At 31.9% G+C, this 23971-nt stretch overlaps 3 protein-coding genes across 38 annotated transcripts in view; 2 read left to right on the plus strand and 1 right to left on the minus strand.

Annotated features, from left to right (window-relative positions):
* Positions 1-4: 4 nt before the first annotated feature.
* LOC145325986 (uncharacterized) lies at positions 5-8194 on the minus strand. 2 transcript variants are annotated; one of them, XM_080169042.1, is made up of 6 exons: positions 8136-8194; positions 5751-5803; positions 4848-4926; positions 2691-2749; positions 907-965; positions 5-412 (listed from the first exon to the last, which is right to left on the minus strand). In XM_080169042.1, exons 1-6 carry the CDS (start codon positions 8186-8188, stop codon positions 317-319), a joined length of 399 nt encoding a protein of 132 aa, XP_080025168.1. In that variant the 5' UTR covers positions 8189-8194; the 3' UTR covers positions 5-316. The 2 variants fall into 2 exon arrangements, with proteins under 2 accessions (XP_080025168.1, XP_080025167.1); XM_080169041.1 differs by having other exon boundaries at positions 2682-2749.
* Positions 8195-13791: 5597 nt separating this feature from the next.
* LOC145325989 (uncharacterized) lies at positions 13792-23948 on the plus strand. Of its 2 annotated transcripts, none has more exons than XM_080169047.1 (11): positions 13792-14134; positions 15057-15357; positions 16718-16895; positions 17776-17939; positions 19174-19256; positions 19727-19823; positions 20720-20794; positions 21919-21955; positions 22337-22439; positions 22819-22896; positions 23057-23948. In XM_080169047.1, the coding sequence occupies exons 2-11, from the start codon at positions 15057-15059 to the stop codon at positions 23684-23686; spliced, it is 1746 nt and encodes a 581-aa protein (XP_080025173.1). In that variant the 5' UTR covers positions 13792-14134; the 3' UTR covers positions 23687-23948. The 2 variants fall into 2 exon arrangements, with proteins under 2 accessions (XP_080025173.1, XP_080025174.1); XM_080169048.1 differs by having other exon boundaries at positions 13846-14134; positions 20732-20794.
* Positions 16558-23971, plus strand: part of Not3 (CCR4-associated factor Not3) — a 158738-nt gene continuing 151324 nt past the window's right edge. For all 34 annotated transcript variants that reach the window (XR_013881724.1, XR_013881723.1, XR_013881699.1 and 31 more), the window contains exon 1: positions 16558-16576. The gene's annotated coding sequence lies outside the window, so the exon portion shown is untranslated. The remainder of the gene's footprint in view (positions 16577-23971) is intronic.

Consider the following 23971-nt stretch of genomic DNA (forward strand, 5'->3'; position numbering starts at 1 on the left):
TTGAGGCAGGGTTCAAGAAATGTTGGTTAGGAGGTTGACAATTAGATTGAAGTACAGAATAATTAAAGTTTTAAATTAGTTCAGTTTTCTGGAATAGGTCAAATGTTTCGTATAATATATGTCATTAAAAAAGTTTGAGAAATTTTAGAAATTGATGAAATGGGAATAGATTGATTTGCATCTATTGTCCTGTTTCTGGGGTTTTCTAATTTTCTATCATTTATTATTAGTATCAAATAAACATGTCCTAAGTAAAAATGTTTCAAATTTGCTTCATGATTATGATTATTTCAATGAAAAGTCCATAAAATCATGTTTACATTGCAGGTTTAAACGATTTGTTAATTGTTTGTGAAGGTTTTACATTTTGTATCTTGGCAAGTAGTATTAAATTCTCATAATCAGTTTTCTCCTGAGAAAAAAAACACAATATTATAATTTTAGTAAAGATCTTAATTAGTTAAGGGCTGTGTAGTACAAACAGAATGTTCAACCCACTATGACATTATGACTAATGTCCTAAATATTCTGCAAATTGTTGCTTTTTTTCTCAAGTACTAAATTACTGGGTTGATCTACACTCGAACTTCCCCTTTTGGAAATATATAACTTAGTGGAAAAGAATAAATAGATGTATAACCAAGACAACTACCTGGTTCCAGTAGTTGGGACCTTTTTTGTGTTGTAACTAATTGCTTTTTGCTCTTTTATAGCTTCTTGACTGTGTTAATATTTCTGACGCTAATGGCTGATTTTCAAAGCCCCAACTGAAACCCCAGCCCCCTCTAATATTTTACTTTAATATAGATCTTTCCATTTCTTAGGAATCAGACTGATTATAAAATTCAATATTTGAATCCAAACCTAGACCTCTAAATAGATTTTAGTTATTAAAATGATATTTACCCTTCTTCTTTCTTGATTTACTTGATTTGATGTCTTCATTGGGGATGAACGTCCACGGCCTAACATAAAATCATTATGATTATGATTGACACTGTAATTAAAAGCTGAATAATTGTACAAATACTATGACCTGAGAAGCGCAGCAATAACAAAAAAAACAGATGATTTTTAGATAGTATATGGCCACATACAAATGATATACATATAATGTATCTACGATATAAAAACAATATTATTCTATTACTAAGTAGCTGAAAGTGTTTGAGTTTGTCAATGCTATAAGATCTCAGATACTGCTAAGCCAATCGGACTACAATTTTCATGAAAGTTATTTACTTGTTCTTGTCATGTTTTAGGCTATTGTGCAATGAATTCTGTAGAAAAAAAAGAAAATAAACGTGGATATACACATATTACACAGGAGCATAGCTTCTACATGACTACTTACTGTTCATACTTGGAGGTATGCTAGATGTTATCCTCCTGTCCAAGATCATAGCTACTACATGACTACTTACTGTTCATACTTGGAGGTATGCTAGATGTTCTCTACAGGATCATAGCTACTGTATAACTACTTACTGTTCATACTTGGAGGTATGCTAGATGTTATCCTCCTGTCCAAGATCATAGCTACTACATGACTACTTACTGTTTATACTTGGAGGTATGCTAGATGTTCTTTCCAGTGGCATAGCTACTGTATAACTACTTACTGTTCATACTTGGAGGTATGCTAGATATTCTCTATAGGAGCATAGCTACTGTATAACTACTTACTGTTCATACTTGGAGGTATGCTAGATATTCTCTATAGGAGCATAGCTACTGTATAACTACTTACTGTTCATACTTGGAGGTATGCTAGATGTTCTCTATAGGAGCATAGCTACTGTATTATTACTTACTATTCATACTTGGAGGTATGCTAGATATTCTCTATAGGAGCATAGCTACTGTATAACTACTTACTGTTCAAACTTGGAGGTATGCTAGATGTTCTCTATAGGAGCATAGCTACTGTATAACTACTTACTGTTCATACTTGGAGGTATGCTAGATGTTCTCTACAGATCATAGCTACTGTATAACTACTTACTGTTCATACTTGGAGGTATGCTGAATGTTCTGTCCAGGAGCATATCTACTGTATAACTACTAACTGTTCATACTTGAAGGTATGCTAGATGTTCTCTACAGGATCATAGCTACTGTATAACTACTTACTGTTCATACTTGGAGGTATGCTAGATGTTCTCTACAGGATCATAGCTATGCTAGATGTTCTCTACAGGATCATATCTACTGTATAACTACTTACTGTTTATACTTGGAGGTATGCTAGATATTCTCTACAGGAGCATAACTACTGTATAACTACTTACTGTTCATACTTGGAGGTATGCTAGATGTTCTCTATAGGATCATAGCTACTGTATAACTACTTACTGTTAGTGTTAATACTTGGAGGTATGCTAGATGTTCTCTATAGGAGCATAGCTACTGTATAACTACTTACTGTTCATACTTGGAGGTATGCTAGATATTCTCTACAGGAGCATAACTACTGTATAACTACTTACTGTTCATACTTGGAGGTATGCTGGATATTCTCTACAGGAGCATAGCTACTGTATAACTACTTACTGTTCATACTTGGAGGTATGCTAGATGTTCTCTATAGGAGCATAGCTACTGTATAACTACTTACTGTTCATACTTGGAGGTATGCTAGATGTTCTCTATAGGAGCATAGCTACTGTATAACTACTTACTGTTCATACTTGGAGGTATGCTAGAGGTTCTCCTTCTGTCCACTCCATGATGACAATCCAAAATTTTTCTAAAATATAATAATAATCAGTTTTAGTTTTAATGATGTAAACGTGATTTTCTCTGCTGCATTTGGGGCTATAGCACTTACACATCCAGCAAATTTACAGTTGATGTATTTTTGGCAAAATGTTTTCTTCCTTTTTCTCATGCCATAAATACATCCAACACTGGCAAAAATACATCCAATATTTTAATACACATGTCAAAAATACATCTGACACTGGCATTTACACATCCATACTTTTTCAATTAAATGTCATAAATACATCCAACACTGGCAAATATACATCTAGATTAATTTATAAGAATATTTATTTACAATTAATTAGGTTTTGTACAGTATGTATAGGTTTTTAATTTTTGCCCTATTTTAGTTACTCTCCCCCTATTTACTTCCCTTTTTCTCAAGATGCTCCCTACAAAACATCAATACATTTGCACAGGTAGTCAAATTATTGTGGATAAAACCACTCAAGTACATTCCCTGCTATTTAATTTTTAAGATTTTTGGGAAACATACAAAAGGTTTTAATCTTTTCCACCAATAAATATTCAATTATTTTCAATTGATTCATGTTTAATAGTTTGTTCATGTTTATTTTAAATATCTACTACACCCTTCTTTCCTTTTTAGTTATAACAACAAGATGAACAACTTCGAGCTATATTGAAGTATTGTTCTTCATTAGGTTTAGCTTAAAGCATTTTAAGATTTAAATTTATCAAGTTATGCTTTACTACATTATAATTTCTTAGTTTCATTAAATTACAATTCAGTTATATAACTAAAGATGAAATAACAGATTTCATTGTTTCAATAAATAAAATACAAACGTTTGATAAAATAAATCTTAATAAAAATGTTGTAGATATGAATAAGCCTTGTAAATTTTCTAGAAAAATTCTAAAATAGGGTTGTGAGATTTTGGTAGGGTAAGGTTTAAGAAAGGGATAAATAGTTTGGAAAACAAAAAAAATATTAAAATAGAACTCTGCAGTGTATTTTAAACACAAGGATTAATATTCATTGAATGTTCATTATACTTTTAAATAATCAGACCTATATAGCTGTTGTTTAAATTGAGTTTATGAATATATGAGTTTTTGAATAAGCCTTAACACACCCATTCCCCAATTACTCCTTCCAATATTTTTCTCCTATCCCCAATTTTTCTATAAATTCAAACTATCTTAATTCTCTTAATTTAGAATCTTCTCTTTAGTTTACAACTTTATCCATCTTTGTACATAGTTTATTTACTGGTTGATTTATTAACTGTTAATTTGTATTTAAAAAAAGATACCATAAAGAACATGTCTTTTAAAAAAAGACAACCTGACATATATATTATAATTTAAATCTTAATAATGCTTTTTACTTTAACCTGACAAATATATTATAACTCAAATAATATACAAGTTGTTTTCTTATTATTTTAAATAAAATTTCTATGTATGTATAAATGCCAGTCTTGGATGTATTTATGACATATAATTGAAAAGTATGGATGTGTAAATGCCAGTGTCAGATGTATTTTTGACATAGGTATAAAAATATTGGATGTATTTTTGCCAGTGTTGGATGTATTTATGGCATGAGAATCGATTTTACTGTCATTTATACAGTAAAAATTCAGTTTGTCATCAATACATCCATTGCACTGGCGAAAACACATCCACTGTAAATTTGCTGGATGTGTAAATGGCAGTCCCCCCTGCATTTTGAGAGAGAAGTCTTTTTTTTTCTTATATACAGTACAATAAGCATCTAGTCTACACAATTTTGTCGGTAATGCTATATGATATGGAAATTTAATAAGGGAAATTGTATCTACTTGAATTCTTTAACTAAGTGGACCAATGTGTCATTTACTTTTTATACACTTGGGGTATTATGTAAAGTAACACCAAAAGACAACCAATTCTATGATTGTTCGACTTTGGTCTGGAAGTCCTAACTGTGAACAGTAATGAGTCGAGCCTATGTAAGGGCGAAGGCAATCCCCATACATTTACTATTGAATTAAAACGCCTTATAAGTAGGTACCATTTTAAACTTGCTAAGTTTTAAATTGTGGGGAGTGACTTTTCTATGCTCTACTTACTTTAGCAATATTTGATTTTCCCGTTCAATCTTTGTCTGTCTTTCTCTTTCAACTTGACAAGACAGACGGCTCAAACGACCTAGAAAGATGGTGCTTGATAAAAAATGACGTCATACAATACAAATGACGAATGATAGGCCAGTATACCTTGTGAATGATCAATGGTAAAATATATACTTGCCTTTATGTTGGTCATTTCTATTTTATGACGTCATTTTTTATTAGGCACTATTTGCTGCTATATCATTTCTTAAATGGGACGAGATTTGATTTTAAAAAGGTTTTATTACAAAACTTTAATAGTCACCTATGTTTGTCTTCGTGTATGTATGTCTGCACGTCAGTTATTTGCCTGTCTGCTCGTCAGCCTTTTTCTAGTTCTATGTAGGGTTATTTACCTATTTATTTTTCCTCTTATTTGTCTGCCAGTCTGTTTGTATGGCTGTATGTTTCACAGCCTTTCTGTTTGTCATCCTGTCTGTTTGTCAGTCAGTCTATCAGTATGTTTGACTGCCTTTCTAGTTCTCTACCTCTGTTTTTCTGCCTCTCTGTTGGTCTACCTGTCTATGTATTCCATTTTTATATCTTAAAGTCTTTCCTTCAGTATGTCAGACATAAGGATTAAAATTATTACAAAGTAGTTAGATGTATATAGAATACGTGGATAATATATGGACAGTGGTAAATGTGTCGTTGATTTAAGTTGCTAATACGGACCTCATTTATTGGTCGGTACGTTCAATCAGTAGGAGTGTAAAGAATGAGGCAATGTCGTTATTTTAGCCTGCTGGAATTATCCCTTTATCACTGTCTGGATCTTTCTAAAGGGTGGAACACACGCCCCTGAAGAAATTACCCCACCAGGTACAAGCCACTAGTAATTAAATAAATGTTATTGGTCACCTCTATTATGATTGGATTGGCTTCGACTTCTTTTCCTTGACCTGTCTCGAGATCTAAATTAATTTTTAATTGATAGAACTATTCTATCACAATGGTAAAGCAAGATAGGATATATAGAGTAGCTTTGCTAATGTTTGAAATCATTTTAAATACTTCAACCTTGACAAATTATTTTAACTTATTGATTTTACTTTTAAACTTTTGAAGCCAATACGGAAAGGGCATAGTGAGACATAAAAAGAAAAACAAGACTTTATTATATACAGGAAAATTTTAGTACATTAATTCAAGTTTTTTAGGTTAATTTTTCTCAGGGAGGGAGGGGATATTGGGTTGTTTATTACACTAATCCCCAAAGTTATTTTAATAACCTTTTTTATTCTTTGGTGAGTTTAATTGAGTTTTGATTGTTTGGTTTTTTAAGTTGAATGTTCAAACGTTTCAACCACTAATTGTAATCTACAGAAGGGTCAATTTTGTGTATCATCTTTAGGAATGTACATCAATTCATCGGCCACTGTCTTAACCCTTTAACCCCTGAATGTTTTGTCTTTACAGAAAACTAGCAGTCTGTGATAAACTAAAAATCAGGTATCTTGCCAGCAGCATTGGATATAAAATGTACGTGGATATTATGACAGGGGGGGGGAATTGTCGTCAATTTGGGTTCTAACATGGACATAACTTATTGGTCAGTTTGTTCATCCAGTATGAGGGAAGGGAATGGTCATTGTAGCCAGCGACAATGTTTCACTTTATTAGAGTACATGATAATCTGGTGTAAGATCCAAGTAATAATAAATCCATTGGCATATTGTTCTCCATATTTTCCTCATTTGTCTACAGCTCCAAAACAAGTAGTTATTATTTTGATTTTATTTTTGCAAACTGTTTTCTACAATATGTCTGGCAAACTGTCATTTGCGCAAGTTCTTTAATTTTGGCCGTCAAAATATAAACTATGATTAAAGACTAAAATAAAAAAAGCCTTAAACCAGTCGAAAACTAGAGAACTTACTCGCTTCGGTAATTGGTCAGGTCTCAACAGACAGACAAAAACTTTACTACTTTAGGAAAGTTTGTGAAATAGAAAAAAGACTTTAGATGGATGTGGTGGCACACTACAATGTTTAGGGTCAAAATTAAACTTTTATTCAAGGTGATTAATGAAAGAAGTATTAATAGTTATTTCTCGTATCGTATTATAAACGGCTTTCCGCGGATATAGGCACGGGCTAAAAAAACTGGTTTTAATCTTATGATTGTACATTTCTATATTCGTAGAAAACTGGATATAATACGATGCTAGACATAGTTTTTTCGTATGGATGAGAACCGGTTCCTGTCCACCGGATTCGAATGAATACGAGAAAACATATTTAAGGTTAGAGCATGTGATTTTAATCAATCAAACATGACAATTTACTTTTTTCCTCATTATATCCACTTAATATTAGTTTAATAATTGCCTCTGATTAACCCCCCCCCAAAAAAAAAAAAATTAATTTTCAAATCCCTTCCTCCCTCCCAAATAAAAAAGGTTGGGCGCCCTTGGTGGTTATATGATAGCCTTGATTTGTATAAACATTTCATGCAAACCATTGCTGGCCAATACTAGACAAGGCTGATTTAAACAATATAGGACAATTATATCCAACCATAAGTAGCTCAGCTATAACACTCTTTAAAATGAAAAATAACTATAAACATAAATACAATTCAATGGATGAGAGAGAGAGGGAAAGATAGAAAAGAAACTTTAGCTAAACAAAACTAACAAAAAAATATGTTTTAAGGCAGGGACGTCCAAGCTCCAAATGACTATGTCTATAGGTAAAAATCTTAAAAATAAAAATGAAATAATAGAAAGATAGAAAAATAATATTACAATGTTATTGCTACGAAACGTAACTTATTCATTAAACTTTTTATCCCTTAAACAACGTTTTGGACAAGTTCTTTATAAATAAGTATTTGATAGATAGAAATAATCTTTTAACAAAGAAAATTTTTCTTTTTAGTTGAATGACAGACACAAATCGTTCATCCATCAAGATCTCGCTTACTCCTTACCCGATTAGGTCGTACTTCTTGGAAATATACTTACAAGTCCTCTGATGGTTTTAAGCTATTTTCCTGGGCAATGAGGCAAGCCCACATCCCAACAAAAATACATATTTAGATATCATGTATAGTGGTATATCATATATAAACAGTTCTACTCTCGGCTAACTAAAGACGTTAAAATTGGTTTTTACTGCTGCTTTGTCAGATGGGGTATAATTAGAGGCGCAACTCATTACCATGCACAGTTAGGACTTACAGACAGAGGTGATGCAATCAAAGAGTTGGTTGGTGTTACCTGGAAGTAAATCTCTGAAATACCTGTTAATAATCCCAGAGTCTGAACTCATAATTTGAAGCCTAACCTGTTCCATTATAATATTTCTGAAATTAACAAGGATGATAACATCAATAAATGCGAAACTAAACATTGTAATATTATTAGAATATAGACAATCGAACATTAACAAAAAAAGAACTAATTTAATATTTAGCATTATTTAGAAGTTTGAACACTTTTTTTTTTGTAAAATTTTATCCCAATAGAACTTGAAAACTTACATTTAAAACTTGATTTTAAAGATACGGACTTCCTGGTAATACAATGAGTATAGAGTTGTTACGCTTTCTAAATTGTACCTAACTGATAAAGGAACAATCATGCCTTTAAAAGACAAGCCTGAATTTTAAATGGGAGCTATCCATAACATACTAACAGGATGAAAACACCCATAAAAGAGCAGCCCTGAAACGATAGGACAGATATCATTTACACTCGTAGAATATGAGACTGAATAAGCAATATAAGTATAACAAAATAGTGCAAATTTGTTGCAAAACTGCATATATACAGGATACTGTTTAAGGACATACTTACATTTTTCAAACTTGAATATAGAGATGCTTCGCTTATAACATTGTACTTTGTTGTTCCAGAATTCAGTATTCCAAAAATCACATGATAAATAATTTTTTAAAAAGATGATTAAAGTCCCTCATCAGATTATGACGTCATACGATAGAATAACCATTGAGATGAGAGGCCAGTATACACTGTAATTGACCAATGGTAAATTTATGCTGGCCTCTCATTGGTTATTTTATCATATGACGTCATGATCTGTTGAGGGACTTTAATCATCTTCTCAAAAAAGTTAAAAATCAACATGTTTTAAATGGGCTATGGAAATTCTGCTTATGACTATGTATAGAGTTGTTACGCTTTCCAAATTGTACCCAACTACTACAGGAATCCCCATGCAAGTTTTAAATCGGTAACATGCCTAAATAAAGAATTTGTGTCCCTGTTTTCCAGATGCATTTAGTGCTGACATAAGTTTAATTAACTTTATTGAAAAGTTGCAACTGCAAGTTTTTATTTAGAATTTCCTGTAATAATTTGAAGAAAAGGCATTTTATACATCTTGTTATTTAAATAGGAAGGAGTTTTGCAACAGCTATAGAAATGCTTATTCAAAACAGGAATGAAAACAACGATGCTCTACAATTAGTGGGAACAATAACTCTTGTAGAGTGTCAGAAATTTATAATCAGTTCATTGATTTGTAACTTTAAACAAAAATGTACAGACAATTGTTGAAAAATTGAGTAAATACAGTGAAAATATAATTTCATTGTTAGAAAGACTTCGCTATGTTGTTAAATGCAGATGAGGCTGTCGAGCCCTAATATTCTTAGCTTAGTACTTACAAAAATTTATTTGGATCAAATTCCTACCTAAAAAATTATTTTGAAAAACATCTTTTTTTTCCATGACTCTAGCTGAAAAATGTAATGTTGATTCCAATGAGCGCCTTAGAAAACTAAATCAAGGATATTAAAATCACCAGGAATTTCACCGTATACCTGTTTTCAATAATTCTAAAAATTATATTTTGTAGCATTTTTTTCCTATATTTTCTTTAAATTATAATTAAAGAAGCATAATTTTTTTTTGTATAATTAAATGGGAAGTATAATTATCCCTTAAAGAATGACTTGATTGGGAATTTACAACTCTCCTAGTTCAGAGATATCGACAAAACTTATATTCAGACCTCCTACTCGTAAAAACTTTAATATTCCCTCATCATTATTTTCTATGTGTTCTCAGGGATCAGGGAATAGTTATGTGAAACTGAAAAATAAATATTTCTATTATAATATCTACTTTAGTTGTATGTATAAGCCAATAGCGTCTAAACATTTGCACCAATAATTTTAATCATAATAAAGGGTTATTTTTGTGTTTGAATATCTCGGTAGAGTCATCAATTTATTGTACATTATCTTGTCCCTTAAGATCCCTCAAATGATAGCACACAATAAAAAGGTAAATAATAAAATTGTATTGTGTTTTTTGTTAACTTTTTTTTATTATTTTTTTATTTTCGTATGCTATGATCGTTTGGATTCTTATAATTTATTTCCCTATTTGCTTTTTCATTTAGTTTTCTAGAATATCTTTCTCTCTATGTGAATGTGTTACATTATATTAGATTTAACAAATTAGAGAAATAACTAATTTTTAAGTAGTTAAATTATTAGCTGATTAAAATGTTATTGTGGTAGTCCTTCTGTCTGTCGAAAAGGCTAGGGTTGCACGTTTATTTTTCTTCTAGATCTTTAACTTATAGACAAAAGTTTTTTGTATGTTAATTACTTTAGGGCAACTTAGTGTAGGTTGATTTTGGGTATTGTGCAATTCCGCAAGGTTAGGGCAATGCAATTGTAGGCTACACAGGGCCGGAGTTAGGCATAGGAATAATAAATACCCAAACCTTTATTTTCTATATATTTTACAAAAAAAATGTTATGGTGTTCTTATACTAGAGGTGGGGGGCTACAACTATCCTCCTTTTGGCTAGATTTATTTAATGTTTTATTTACTTTTTTTTTATGGTTTTACAATATAAAAAAAACCTATTTTTTTATCATACTACCTACATATTATTACTTATTATCAGAGATAATAACTCTTTTTTTTTAAGGGAATGTAAACGTAAAAATTTCTCATCTGATGATCAAATATTTTCTAAGCACATTTCACTCCACTGATCAACCAAAAACGTCCTATTACCAAGTTTATCCAGTAATAATGCCTTGATTTTATGGTATTTTGGGAGGGAAAAAGGAAAAAACAAGGAAATTCTGAACGTTTTTGTATCTTATAATGTTTGTCATATATAGTTGAAACAATTTACTTACTGTTAAGGATTTATTTCATGATATATAATTGCCAATTAGTTTTTTTATAACGCGCGTAGTAATTAGGTTTTAAAGATCTTTCTCACAAATTGTACCCTCTAATCAACACACTCTATTATCCATAGAAATATAAATACGTGTTGGATAACTTCTATGGTAAAGTATGCAATATGTAGGGATTTATATAATATTAATCAATAAAAATAAACAACTCTTATTCCACTGTCTTATGATCGTAAAATAATACCCATACTTCACCAAAAATAAGGATGACAGCATCCATATAAGAAGGCAAATACCAGTAAAACAAAGATAGTTAAATCCATGGGAATGACAGTAAGTTAAAGAGAACAAGGATGACAATATTCATAAATGTGGAGCTCTAAAATCAGAAGGAAGGACAAACAAACAATAACTCATGTAAATTTTCAGAACTTGATAAGCAGAACACTAATTTGTAAGTCTAATTAAAATTGCACATAAATTTGTTGAAAAATTGCCTAAATACAGGATACTGTATAAGGACACACTTTTATTTTGATTTTTTAATTTGACAAATGGACTGAATGGAACGATTATAGAGTTGCCACGCTTTCGAAATTCTATAAAGATCTACAAGTATAAATTTATAAAAGTAAGATTTTCTTCTGGTAAATTAGGAGTCCAGCTACTCTAAATTTGTGTCAGTCAGTTTACAGTTTATAAATACCATATGCAAGTTTAGAGATGGCATAGGCGCATGCTCCAACGGTAGGAGACAAATATGAATTTGGCCCTGTTTTGTTGACGCATCATTTAAAAATTTCACTGCTTAAATCTGTCTCTAACATAATGCTACAATAATAAGTATATATTCTGATACCTTATATGTTTCCCTTCTTTGATCTTAGGACTTATTATCTCAAGCTTGCCTGAATGTAAAAAAAATGGTAAGAGGGGGTCGGTTAGTGTTTCAAAGGGACTTCTATCATAGAATGATCAGTTTTCTACCTTCCCCGAAATAAAATAGATATGAAAAACCCTAATTGGACCAATATCTAGCTTCCCTGAAGTGTAAGACCCAATCGGTCCAGTGGTTTAAGTGTTATTGGTAAAGAACTGTATGTCAGAGCTTAATAATTATTTTAAAAACTTTTCAATTCTAAGTTCTGTATGGAATTTTTTATTCTAATTTACGTGTATTCTTATACTTTATTTTTATACTATTTAAGGGTGGGGTAGCAGGGGGGGATGACGGGTAAGAAAATTCCGAAAATAGAAATGACGCAATTAAGTACAAAATTTAGGCAAATTTCTGATCAATTTCGTGTTTTTTTTTAAATGCAACATATAATAATAGCTATTAAAACAATTTGCAAATATAACTTTTATCTTATTAGGATAACAATTAAATAAGAAAAAATATTTTTACTTTATGCAATTCGTGATTAAACACCTAATTGAAAAAAAATGCAAGAAATAGCTTTTATTTTAAGATAGACTAGCGGCAACGCCCCCTAGAAGCCTATAGGTATTCTTAAGGTTGGGGATAAGTCAACCTTTCTACTTTTTGATTTGAGTTTTAATAGGAAATATTTAAAAAAATTGAGGGGGTCGGATTTTAAACTGCGCATTTGTATAAACATCAGTTAATGTACAAATAAAAAGGGGAGGAAAAAAAACAAGTTTTAAAAATTCCGAGAACCCAAACTTTTGTCATCGGGGGGGATTGGGTTTAAAGATAGAGTTTAACTTAAAGTCAAGAAAATAAAACATTATGATAACCTGTTTTACCCCATCCCTTATCCTCTACCCCACTTTTGCTTTCATTACAAAATTCTTCCATCCTAACTTAACAACGCTACTCAATACTGTGGCTCACCAAATTTACACATAAGGTGACGTTAACATGGGAAATACATATAATTAATTATGAAAATAATATATCCAAGTGCGTCTGTCGATAAAAAGAGAAAGACACAATAAATCATTTAGCTCTTTATTTTTAATTTTTTAAGTTTAAAAATATTGTACTCGGCTATTCCTTGGCCGATTTAGGCTTTTAATCATATCCTGGCCGAGACAAATTTAGACCGTTGACTAATCAAAAATCGGTTCAGTTAGAGGGATACCCAACGTCTCAATTTATTGCTACCAAAAGTCTTATAACTACGTTGCAATTATATAAAAACCCGTAAATTGAGTTTAATCAAAGGAGTATACTACATATTTCAATCACGCCCCCATCCCGTGATACAGCGTGGAATTAATTTGTCATCGACCGGGTTTAAAATAATGCCACGGTCGTAGCGGTCATCCGTCATATTGGAAGGGTGACGCAAATTTCAGATCTCAGTTTTCGCTATTTGAATTACTATTTTTCTCTATAAGATAAAAGCGATGCTTGCTAGATTATCTAATTCGCTAAAATATATAGATAAATTTTTCTCAAATCGCCAAATCTGGGGTCTGAAATTTGCGTATCTCTTCCAACCTGACGCAAGACACATAACCGCTACGACCGTGGCATTATTTTGTCCACTATCTATCCATCGGGGGAGGGAATTATTAATTTGAGAAGGGTCAAGGGGAACATTCTAGAAGTATCTAGAACAAGGGTGAATACTAACCTAAAAAAAAAACTAAAAAAAACATCAATTTGAAGTCTAAAATGGTTAAATTCAAATTAACACGAAACTTTTAAATTTAAAAAAAATATTTTGAAGCCCTGTGGGTGTGGGGGAGGAAAAAAATAATTTGGTGAAGTTGTTGTAAGAAAAGGGAAGGACAGAGCAAGATTCACGGAAAGAGAGAAGGAGACAAAGGGGTGGGGTTGGCTGTGGGGTGGGGGGGGGGGGGGGGGGGTGGGACTGGCGATTGCATTCTATGATAATTTACTTCCAGGAATCCAGTTTTGCCCACACATCTAGGGTTAAGCTTCATTTATTTATATATTTTGTACAGTATCACAATTAGAATAGTATTAGTAAGCAACAACAGTTTGTTTTAATAACATTAAACAATCGTTATTGATGTGAATACGTGATTATTTGAATAAATGTGATATATTTGTAATATTTACATATGACAAAGCTTTGTTATAAGTGATTTTTTTTGTAAAAATATAAAAACAGGTTCGTTTTTAAATTTATGATATATATTTTAATTATATAGATAATTTAATTTTTGTATATATATTTTGAATTTATACATATACGTTTTGTAATTAAGAATTTACTATTATTAGGTAATTGTTTTTTCAAAAATAACGTTTAAGGCCACACAAGGACGCCCAATGTAAAAGGGGGGGGGGGTTAAAGGGGTGATTACCCGTCCCCCCATAAAATTAAAAAGCTTGGACGTCCTTGCCTATATGAAATAAAGATTACCCCCCCCCCTTCCCAATTGAAAAAGCTTGGACGCCCTTGAGACTACAGATTGTTGAACGTATAAATTTTTTTTTGTAACAAATGTAAAAAATTTACATATATATTTTTTATGTTATTGGGAGGTGGAGGGTAAGAATGATATCACCCCCCCCCCCTCTGCTTTCAAGGACAAATATCTTAGACTTGTAATAGGTGAGCATTTTTTGAGAGTTTCAGGAATGTTGGGGGGATAGAAGCCTAACCCTTCCAAGATAATTATCATGTGGAAAATTTGATCTCCTCCTCCCACACCCTACATACACGGCCTATATCACCCTCCATTAAGCCTAGGAGCGAAGCCAATAGTTTAGCTTAAAGTATTACAATAGAAACTTTAAAATTAAGTAACTATGAAAAATGAAAACGCTACGATTTTTGGTGACCATATGATTTTGTCAAGCGGAATTGAATTCTTATGGATTAGCTGTGCTACAAATTTAAGGATGGCAACACCCGAAATTAGCAAACAAAAATTAATTTGTTTTTATGATTTTATAGTGTTGCCATGCAGTGCCACGCTTTTTAAATTGTACCTATCTGTTACTGGAATCATCATGCAAGTTTGAAATCAATAAAACAATTCTAACATGTCTAATTTTTTCAAACCTTACCTATGTTTTTATTTCAGATGATGGGTACCTGGTTGGGTCTGTATGATCCTGTTTTTATCAAGCCTCAAAATTTACACAAAAATAATCAAGAAGAATATACCAGCAATGATGACTCTGATTTTAGTGATAGTGATGAGTTTGACAACACTAGAGTTAAAAAGAATCTAGATGCAAGTGATGCTGAACAGTTAGAGGACTCAAATTTACATGATAATAGTAAAATACACAGGAGAAATTTACATGATAAATTGAACAGATCTTTTGCAATACTGAAAGGGAGGATTGATGATGAGAATCTGGATATTAGTGAAATTAGAGGTAAGGATTTGGATTTTTTAAGTAGTGGAGCAACTCTATGATTCATTCGGCTGCTATTTAAGATACCTAGATGGCTGAAATTTTTATTGGACAGATTCATCTGACCACAGAGTTATAAGGGTTCCAGGACAAACGCAGGAATTCCAAACGTCGGAGTGGACAAACACAGGAGTGTTAAAATATTAATTTAATTAGATATATCGGATCTACTGCAGTTCACGGTAAAATATTGCTGGTAACGAATATTGCCAAAAATCTATTAATTTTAAAGGCTGCTAGCCAAGATCAAATGATGCACAGGGAAAGCTTCACTGAAGAAAAAACGCGTAAAATAGGCCTTTTTCGCGCATTTCTCTGCACTGCGAGATAATTATGCATTATTAATTTATGGCTATTCCAGATTATTTGTAGGACTTCTTATGCCGCTTAAAACAGTGTGCGGGCATGATCTGTACGTTCAGCCGTTTGGCAGCTAGCAGACTTTAAAATTCATAGATTTTTGGCAATATTCGTTACCAGCAATATTTTACCGTGAACTGCAGTAGATCCGATATATCTATACAGGTTATGTAAGGTTAAGATATGAATATACAAATAAGCCCCTGCAAGGATTAGGCATTTAAAAACCTATAAGATGGTTTAGAATTGGTTAGGTTAGGTTAAGTTTCCACACCGACGTTTGGGACCCCTGCGTTTGTCTTAGGACCGTAATAATCATTTACCCTATGAATAACTTTGCCCATAAAGCTGTCATTTAACTTGTTAGGTTGAAATTTGATTTTCTATGTTTCTGTCAAAAAATAGAGCTCTGACATTTTGTGCAAGACATTCTCCCTACTGCATGTCTATTAATTTAATTAATATATGTTGGTCTTTTAGTTTCATAACACAGCATCCAATATATTTATTAGCGAAGGTACTCTAGAATTCACTTTGTATGTCCGTGGCGCTATGGGATAAATGGATAAGATTTTCTCTTGCTATTAAAGATAGACTTCTGATTTCAGCATACAACTTACTTGGTCCATGCATTGGCCTTCCTCAAATATATTTTGATTTATGTGATACTTCATGTTTTTTTTATAGTTTAATATAGTCATACATTCTCTTTTTTTGACTATTTAACTTTTGCTTTATAACTCACTTTGTCCGTTTGTCTATCTACATTTATTTTTATTCAACTGACCAAGCTTACTTTGCTTTGATTCACTTCACTAAGAGATGCGATTGATAATGAAGATTTTTTTCTTTGAAATATATTCGTTATAAAGCAGCAGTAGTTACTAATTTACAATTGTTATGGTTGAGATAGATTTATAACTGTATTTTTATTCATTTTTAAAATTCTTGTTTTTATCAGATTTAAATGACGAATTCCACATGGGTGATACACATGAAAATGCAGAACTTGATGACACCATTGATGATCATGAGGATACAAGAACAGATCTCATGGAAGACTGGGATAAAAAGTTCGAAGAGTGGAGAACTCCTAAAAAGAGATTGTTTCTGGCAAAGTTGATGCAGTCTATTAATAGGTATCCTTATAATTAAGTAAATAACCCAACCCTCAAACATTCTTAAAAGCGAAGCTTTTCTATAATTAGGGTCGGTCCGTTTATACGTCCGTAACGGATAGCTTTTTTCGTTAATTTAGGCATGTTAGAATTGTCCTATCGATTTCAAACTTTGCATGGTGATTCCTTTAGTAGTTAGGTACGATTCAGAAAGCGTAGCAACTCTATAATCATTACCAAATGTCCGTATGTCAATTTTGAACATGTTGATTTTTTACTTTTTTAACAACTAATTTTATGTGATCTTTTAAGCGAAGCAACTCTATAATCAAGTCCTAAAAATGTAAGTATGTCCATAAACATTATCCTGTATCAAGCAATTTTTCAACAAATTTACTTTCAATTTTGCTTTGACTCTTATACATTTATATTCTGATTATTCAGTTCTGACACTATACAAGTGTTAATGTCCGTTTGTCCTACCGTTTCAGTGCTTCGCTTTTACACTTTACTTCCCACATGCTTCAAGGGCCATTAGGCATCAAGGGGTGTAGCCGCTATTATCATAAATGTTGCATAGCTTTTCCACAACTAGGGAAGGTTGGTACGTGCGTAACGGATAGCTCTGATATGTCAAACAAATGCTCATTTAAATACATTTAAATAGGCGCATGCAAAGGATTTGGTGTGGGAGGGGTGAGAGTGCGCTGAGTGCACTAAAGTAAAGATTCATTGATGACGTGAGGTTGCCACACTCCCCTTCAAGTATTTTGATTAAAGGTAGTGTGTTCACCTTATATTTTTTTCAAGGGGGCGTTGACACCCTCATAAACCCCTTGCATACCACTCAAAATAAAATTATTTATTTTAGAAGATTTTCATTCATAATTTTTTTTTACAGTACCGAGGAATGGATGAAGGATATTACCACTGACATTTTCCATCTTCCTGCTGTGGAGAACAAGACAGCACCTGTAGAGCAACACAGGAGCTCTGTCAATGGTCGTATTGTCCCGGACAACCAGGTTCGACACCCACATTCTCATGACATGTTTTCCACCACAGGTAAATTATATACTTATTTGAAATGAGACAAGTAAAAGCAAACAAGAATGACAACATCCATATCTAGTGAAGCATTAAAAACATGGATTGATGAATTGAAAAAAATGAATCAAACAAATGTTATGTACCTAGTCATAAAAGAAAAACAAAAATCTTTTGCTTTATTATAATGCAATGCATTCATGAAATAAGCTATGAATTTTTATTTAGTTGTTGCTTAACACATGGAATATTGATATCCTTGTTATATACAGCATGACCCTCAAAAAAGTATTTTTAAGCATCTGCAGCCCTTATTTCTCAATGAATTATTAAAAAATGCATATGTCCTTGTTCTCCATAGTATTCCACGTAAGTAGATATAAAAATATTTTTTTTACCTCCATTAACACCGGAGATTTTTAGAGCTAAAGTTTTGAAAAAGTGACTGAGAAAAATAATTTTTTTGTTTCTCTTATTTTTTGGATGGTTATATTATGTTTTTCTGACAACTGAATAATGAGACACAAAGAAAAACAAGTTATCTAAATAATCCTTTTTTATTCCACCAAAAAATATAAATTTTTAATGGCAAAAAATACTACTGAATGAATTGATTATTTGCAAATTTTAGGTTATTGATTAACCCTAATTTATAGAAAAGGATTAATTATGACAGTTGCTCCGCCTACTTTTCTGACATCTCAATTATTTAATAGGGGGTAAATTAAGCTTTTTAGACTAAAAGATCATTATGTTTATTTTTATTTTCTTTATAACTTTTTTGTTATTAAAGTTAGGATTGTGAAACAAAAACAATTTTCCTGCTATATTCATAGAGATTTATTTGGTTTTTTAATCTTAAACAATTTTGCCTAATAAGTAAGTTTTTCAAAATATCATTAAACTAAAAAGACTCAAAAAATATGTGTAAAAAAATGCTTTTTACTCAAAAACTAAATTATTTATTTCATTTTTGTATAAAGTTTCTGCTAGTAACAAAAATAAAAGGATTTCTAGCTTAATTTTGCTAAAAAAGTCGTTTCATGTTAAAAGTTACTTTTTCCTCAGTCACTTTTTCAAAACTTTAGCACTAAAAATCTCCGGAGTTAATGGAGGTAAAAAAAATATTTTTATTTCTACTTACGTGGAATACTATAAAGAACAAGGACATATGCATTTTTTAATAATTCATTGAGAAATATGGGCTGCAGATGCTTAAAAATACTTTTTTGAGGGTCATGCTGTATTTCAGAGGCTCCCCCGATAAATCATAAGAAGAATTCTCTAAGCAATGATTCTCTTGCATTTACTCTGGTCTACTGCTCAGTTTTTCTGGTAAGTTCCATCTTTAACAGCGTTAATTGTTTCAAAATATTATTTAGGACATTTTTCTAAATCAGCTAAATTTAGATCTTGTGAAAAGTAATACTTTCTTAAATGTCGTCGTATTGGTAGGAACTTCAGAAAGCTTTTAATCTACATTCTGTGTAAAAAAAAATGAATAAACTGCAAAACTGTGATGTGAAGGGTTACACCTCCCTTATTATAAACTGTAATTACTGCCAAAACTCTAGGCCACTGTTATGTGATAATTAATTAGCTTTTCACAAATTGTGGGCCAACTTTAATAAAACACAGAAAGCGCTCATCAGTACGCGAAGCTTACTAAGTTAAGATTGGCCAAAGTATTCTCACCTCCAATTTCCGGGGGCTTCTGAATCCTTATTTCTGATAATCAAGAGTACATAGAAACACAGATAAATGCACCCATAAATATATACATTAAAAGTCTTCTTATTATTTAGGTTACCTTGTTTTATATTGGATATAAATTGACCAAGAAATGGAGAAATCAAGACGAAGAGAATGAAGCAAATACCATCCACACTACTGGTATTAATGGTATGTTAGTTTTTTAGAAGTACAGCTGCTCTATAAGGGCATTTTCGTCCGTCTGTCTGTTAAAGTTACTTAACAAAACAAAAAACAATTATCAACTGCACTTGGAGGAATAGCTCCCCCCCCCCTTTCCTCCAAAAATGGATAAAGAAGTTCACAGCTATACTGAAGTTAATGAGATCTACATACAAATACATATAACATATACTATATTTCAATAAAACATTTTACAGTATGGCTTCGTAATTGTTTAATATCCGGTGGATTAGAAGATTCTGAGCCATACTGTTCAATCATGGATCGTAGCATATTCAGGGCCAACAAAATTGGAATTATTCCCATATTATTTTTATTTTACCATCCCCGGAAAGCTGTATTATACCAGAGATCTAAAGGGATAACACAATGGCTGATAAATTGGTTACATATATTATAATGATTATATGCAAAATTACCTCTTCTGTTGATTTTAATTAGTGGTTCAATAAATCAAAGTTCAATAAATGTCCACGAAGTTCTAAGCCAACAAATAAGAAAACGTCATTATAAAACTTTGGGGACTAGTATAATGAACGCCCAAATCTTCCTCCCCCACCCCCTGATACGATAAAATGCGATAATAGTTATTTCTCGTATCGTATTATAAACGGCTTTCCGCGGATATAGAATGTACAATTATAAGATTAAAACTAGTTTTTTTAGCCCCGTGGTGCCGAAGGCACCGGCTAAAAAAACTGGTTTTAATCTTATGATTGTACATTTCTATATTCGTAGAAAACTGGATATAATACGATGCTAGACATAGTTTTTTCGTATGGATGAGAACCGGTTCCTATCCACCGGATTCGAATGAATACGAGAAATAACTATTAAAAGATTTTTAAACACTATTAATTTAGGTTTTGCTTCAGGTTATGTGTGCAATCATACCCTGTGTAGAGAGGCAAGGCAAAGGAATGCTTATCTTTATGGAAGTAAGTTGAAATAAAGGGGAAGTGGGCGAAAGTGACACTTTTTGTAACCAAAACTAAAAGTCAACATAGGAACTCAACTAAAAAAAGAGTTACAGGTCTGACATTTTGCAGTTTTTTTCACAGTTCCATATTGTACCCCTATAAAGCAACTGCCATGCAAAATGTCAGACCTGTAACTCTTTTTTTTAGTTGAGTTCCTTTGACTTTTAGTTTTGGTTTCTAAAAGTGTCACTTTCGCCCCCCCCCCCCCCATTTTTATTCTATAATAAGAGTGACATCATCCATAAAAGCGAAGCTCTGAAACGAACATTAACACTTGTAGAGTTTCAGAACTGAATAATCAGAATTATAAATTATAATTTCGAAACAAATTTTAAGTAAATGTTTAAAAACTACTTAAATACGTACAGGGTATTTTTTATGGACATACTTACATTTCTAAGACTAGATTACAGAGATGCTTCGCTGATAATATTGTACTTTTTTGTTTTTTAGGAATCAGTATTCCAAAAATCAGACCAATCGGATAATTTTATCACATTAAAATTTGTTGTTAAAAAGCAACATGTTTAAAATGGACGTACGGACTTTCTTTTAACGATTATAGAGTGACTTCGCTTTTTAATTCATACCTACATCCTACAGGAATCATCATGCAATGTTTGAAATCGATAGGACAATTTTAACATACGTAGATTAACGAAAAGAACTATCCGTTACATACGGACGTTAGGACCAACCCTAATTATAGGAAAGCTTCGCTTTTAAAACAAAAGGGATATAGATTTACCAAAAAAAAATTTCTTGTAAACTTATAAATATTTTAGTAACCTAAACAATTAAAATTGAACAGAAAAGTCGAATTCATATACAGATTTATGTAAAATTTAAAGAATATTGCTCCTTTGTATGTTTTTCTTGGTTTGTACACGAAAAATTTTAATTTAAATACGAGCTAAATTTTGTTAATCATAACTTAGCTTTATTCACTTATCGTCATTTATCCCTGAAGTAAGAAGTGTTAGACTACTTTACTTTTGTTTAATGTCATGAAATTCAGATCTTTTTATTTTGAGAGATATTCATTACTTCAAATTTTTATAACTTTCAAATTATTATTTTAGATGCTGGACCACATAACACTGCCCTCTGTGACAACGGGTATAAAACAACTTTTATTTTAAAATAATCAACAACTATCAGTAAAACATATACTGTAATGGTTTTTATTTGTAAAATTGTTAAGAAAAATTGCATTTTTTAATGAAGAATTTTACTTTTCCAATGCCTACATACTACCATCATAATTTTCGTAGCGCAGCTGATCTTATACACTTTGTCTAACCGTCTTTTAGTCAGTCCTCCTTGACTGCTTTTAAAGATAGATAGGTGATATTTTTGGCCAAGACATCAAAAGGATCGGAAGAACTGATCGAGAGAGTTCAACTGCTCTATAACCAACATTGTTCGTTTGTCCAACTATGATATTTTTGTGATTCTCAAACTATGGATGTTGTAATACTAACATATTATATGATTTAGTTGTGAGAACTGTAGAAGATTATCACAGCCACCTCCAAGCTACTCCAAGATATGTCTAGATGAAAGTGATCCTCCAGCATATACTGATGATATGGATAGACAGGTATACAGATTTTTTATCTTTTAGTTTGCAATGATTAAGCATTTATTTACATGCTTGCACTGATTAAAGTAATGCATGACTTAATTTTAATAAGGGGGTAAGGGGGGGGGGTATCTGAGGAAATTCCTTCCTAACTTTTAAATATTTAAACCTTTGGGTGAATTTTTTTATTGGGGGGGGGGGGGTGTGTGAGGATAAAACCCAATCAGATTTCTTTGGTTTTCAATTCGTCAAGGATGAAGGGGTTATGCATTATATTCTTACTAGCGGCTATGCTCCTAGCAACTAGGGGCTCTGTAATCAATGGTGCTGAGAGAGGCTAGAAAAGTAGCTTATAACCATCCAAGGACTTGAATCTGAAAATAAATATATATTTTAGTGCCCTTGCAGAAGATCTCAGAATAGCAGAGTTTCTCTTTGTTTGTTCCAAAATAGCGCAGATAATAATACCTCACAGGTAAGAAATACTTTTAGTAATATAATGTAGTTTTAGAGTAGCATTAAATAATAAACCTGCATTTTTGTGATTGTTACACATTACTAAATAATTACCTACTAGATAATATCATACTTAAATATATTGAAAAATTTAATATTGATGTATTCTTTATTTTCAGGATTCCCAAGACATAGAACGATCCGCAAGTGTTGCTGTCATGAACACAGCCTCAATGGGTGGGAGCAGCCCCCGTCCTGGTAGCGCGCCAACAGACAACCTGACCTCTGTAACCGTCCACCCGGCCCCCTCCTACCTCACGCAACCAGCCCCATCCTACGCTGAGTTCCCAAAGCCGGGCGAGCACAAGAGTGCCGGTCATACGCGCGGATCTATGGAGAATATTCCAGAAAATCCAGGGTTGAAATTTAGTACTATTCATCATCCTATTTTCACTGTTGACGAGGAAAGTAGTGACGAAGAAAGTATTACTGTGACTACTCCCATTCTATCAAGAGAGAATGTTAATGCTGCTATTGAAAATGCTCCTCCAGTCAATAGTTCACCAACAGCACCTAATGAGAATATTGTAAATAATACCTTGACAACTCTCAATGGTGATGCTGTAAATAAAACTGACGAAAATAAAATAACTTCTGCTACTCCAGATGATAACAAAGATGAATCAGAAGTTGAAGATACTCCAATTGATAATAATGACGAAAATGCAGCAATAATAACTCCAGCTGATTGTGTAAATGCTACTTCATCTGTTGAAAATTCTTCCATTATTATTGAAAAATCAAGATGATAAAATAAAATCTTTTTAATAGATATTTTTTTTGTAAAAGTTTTTAATATTATGATTTTGATTATTTTTGAGCTTTTCTTCATTTAGTATTTTTTTGTTTTAAATAATTTTATATTATTGCTTCAATTAAAATTAGATTTTTGACCTTCATTATAGTTTTCGTATGTATATTAGTATATTTATAATCGGGTAAATTTTTGTATTTTGATATTTATTATTATTATTTATACAGTTTTGTACCGTAATAAAATGAGAATTTTAACATATTGTTTTTGATTGTTTGTA

This window comes from Acartia tonsa, chromosome 8 (assembly GCF_053477335.1).
Source record: "Acartia tonsa isolate MP-2025a chromosome 8, ASM5347733v1, whole genome shotgun sequence".
NCBI lineage: Eukaryota > Metazoa > Arthropoda > Copepoda > Calanoida > Acartiidae > Acartia > Acartia tonsa.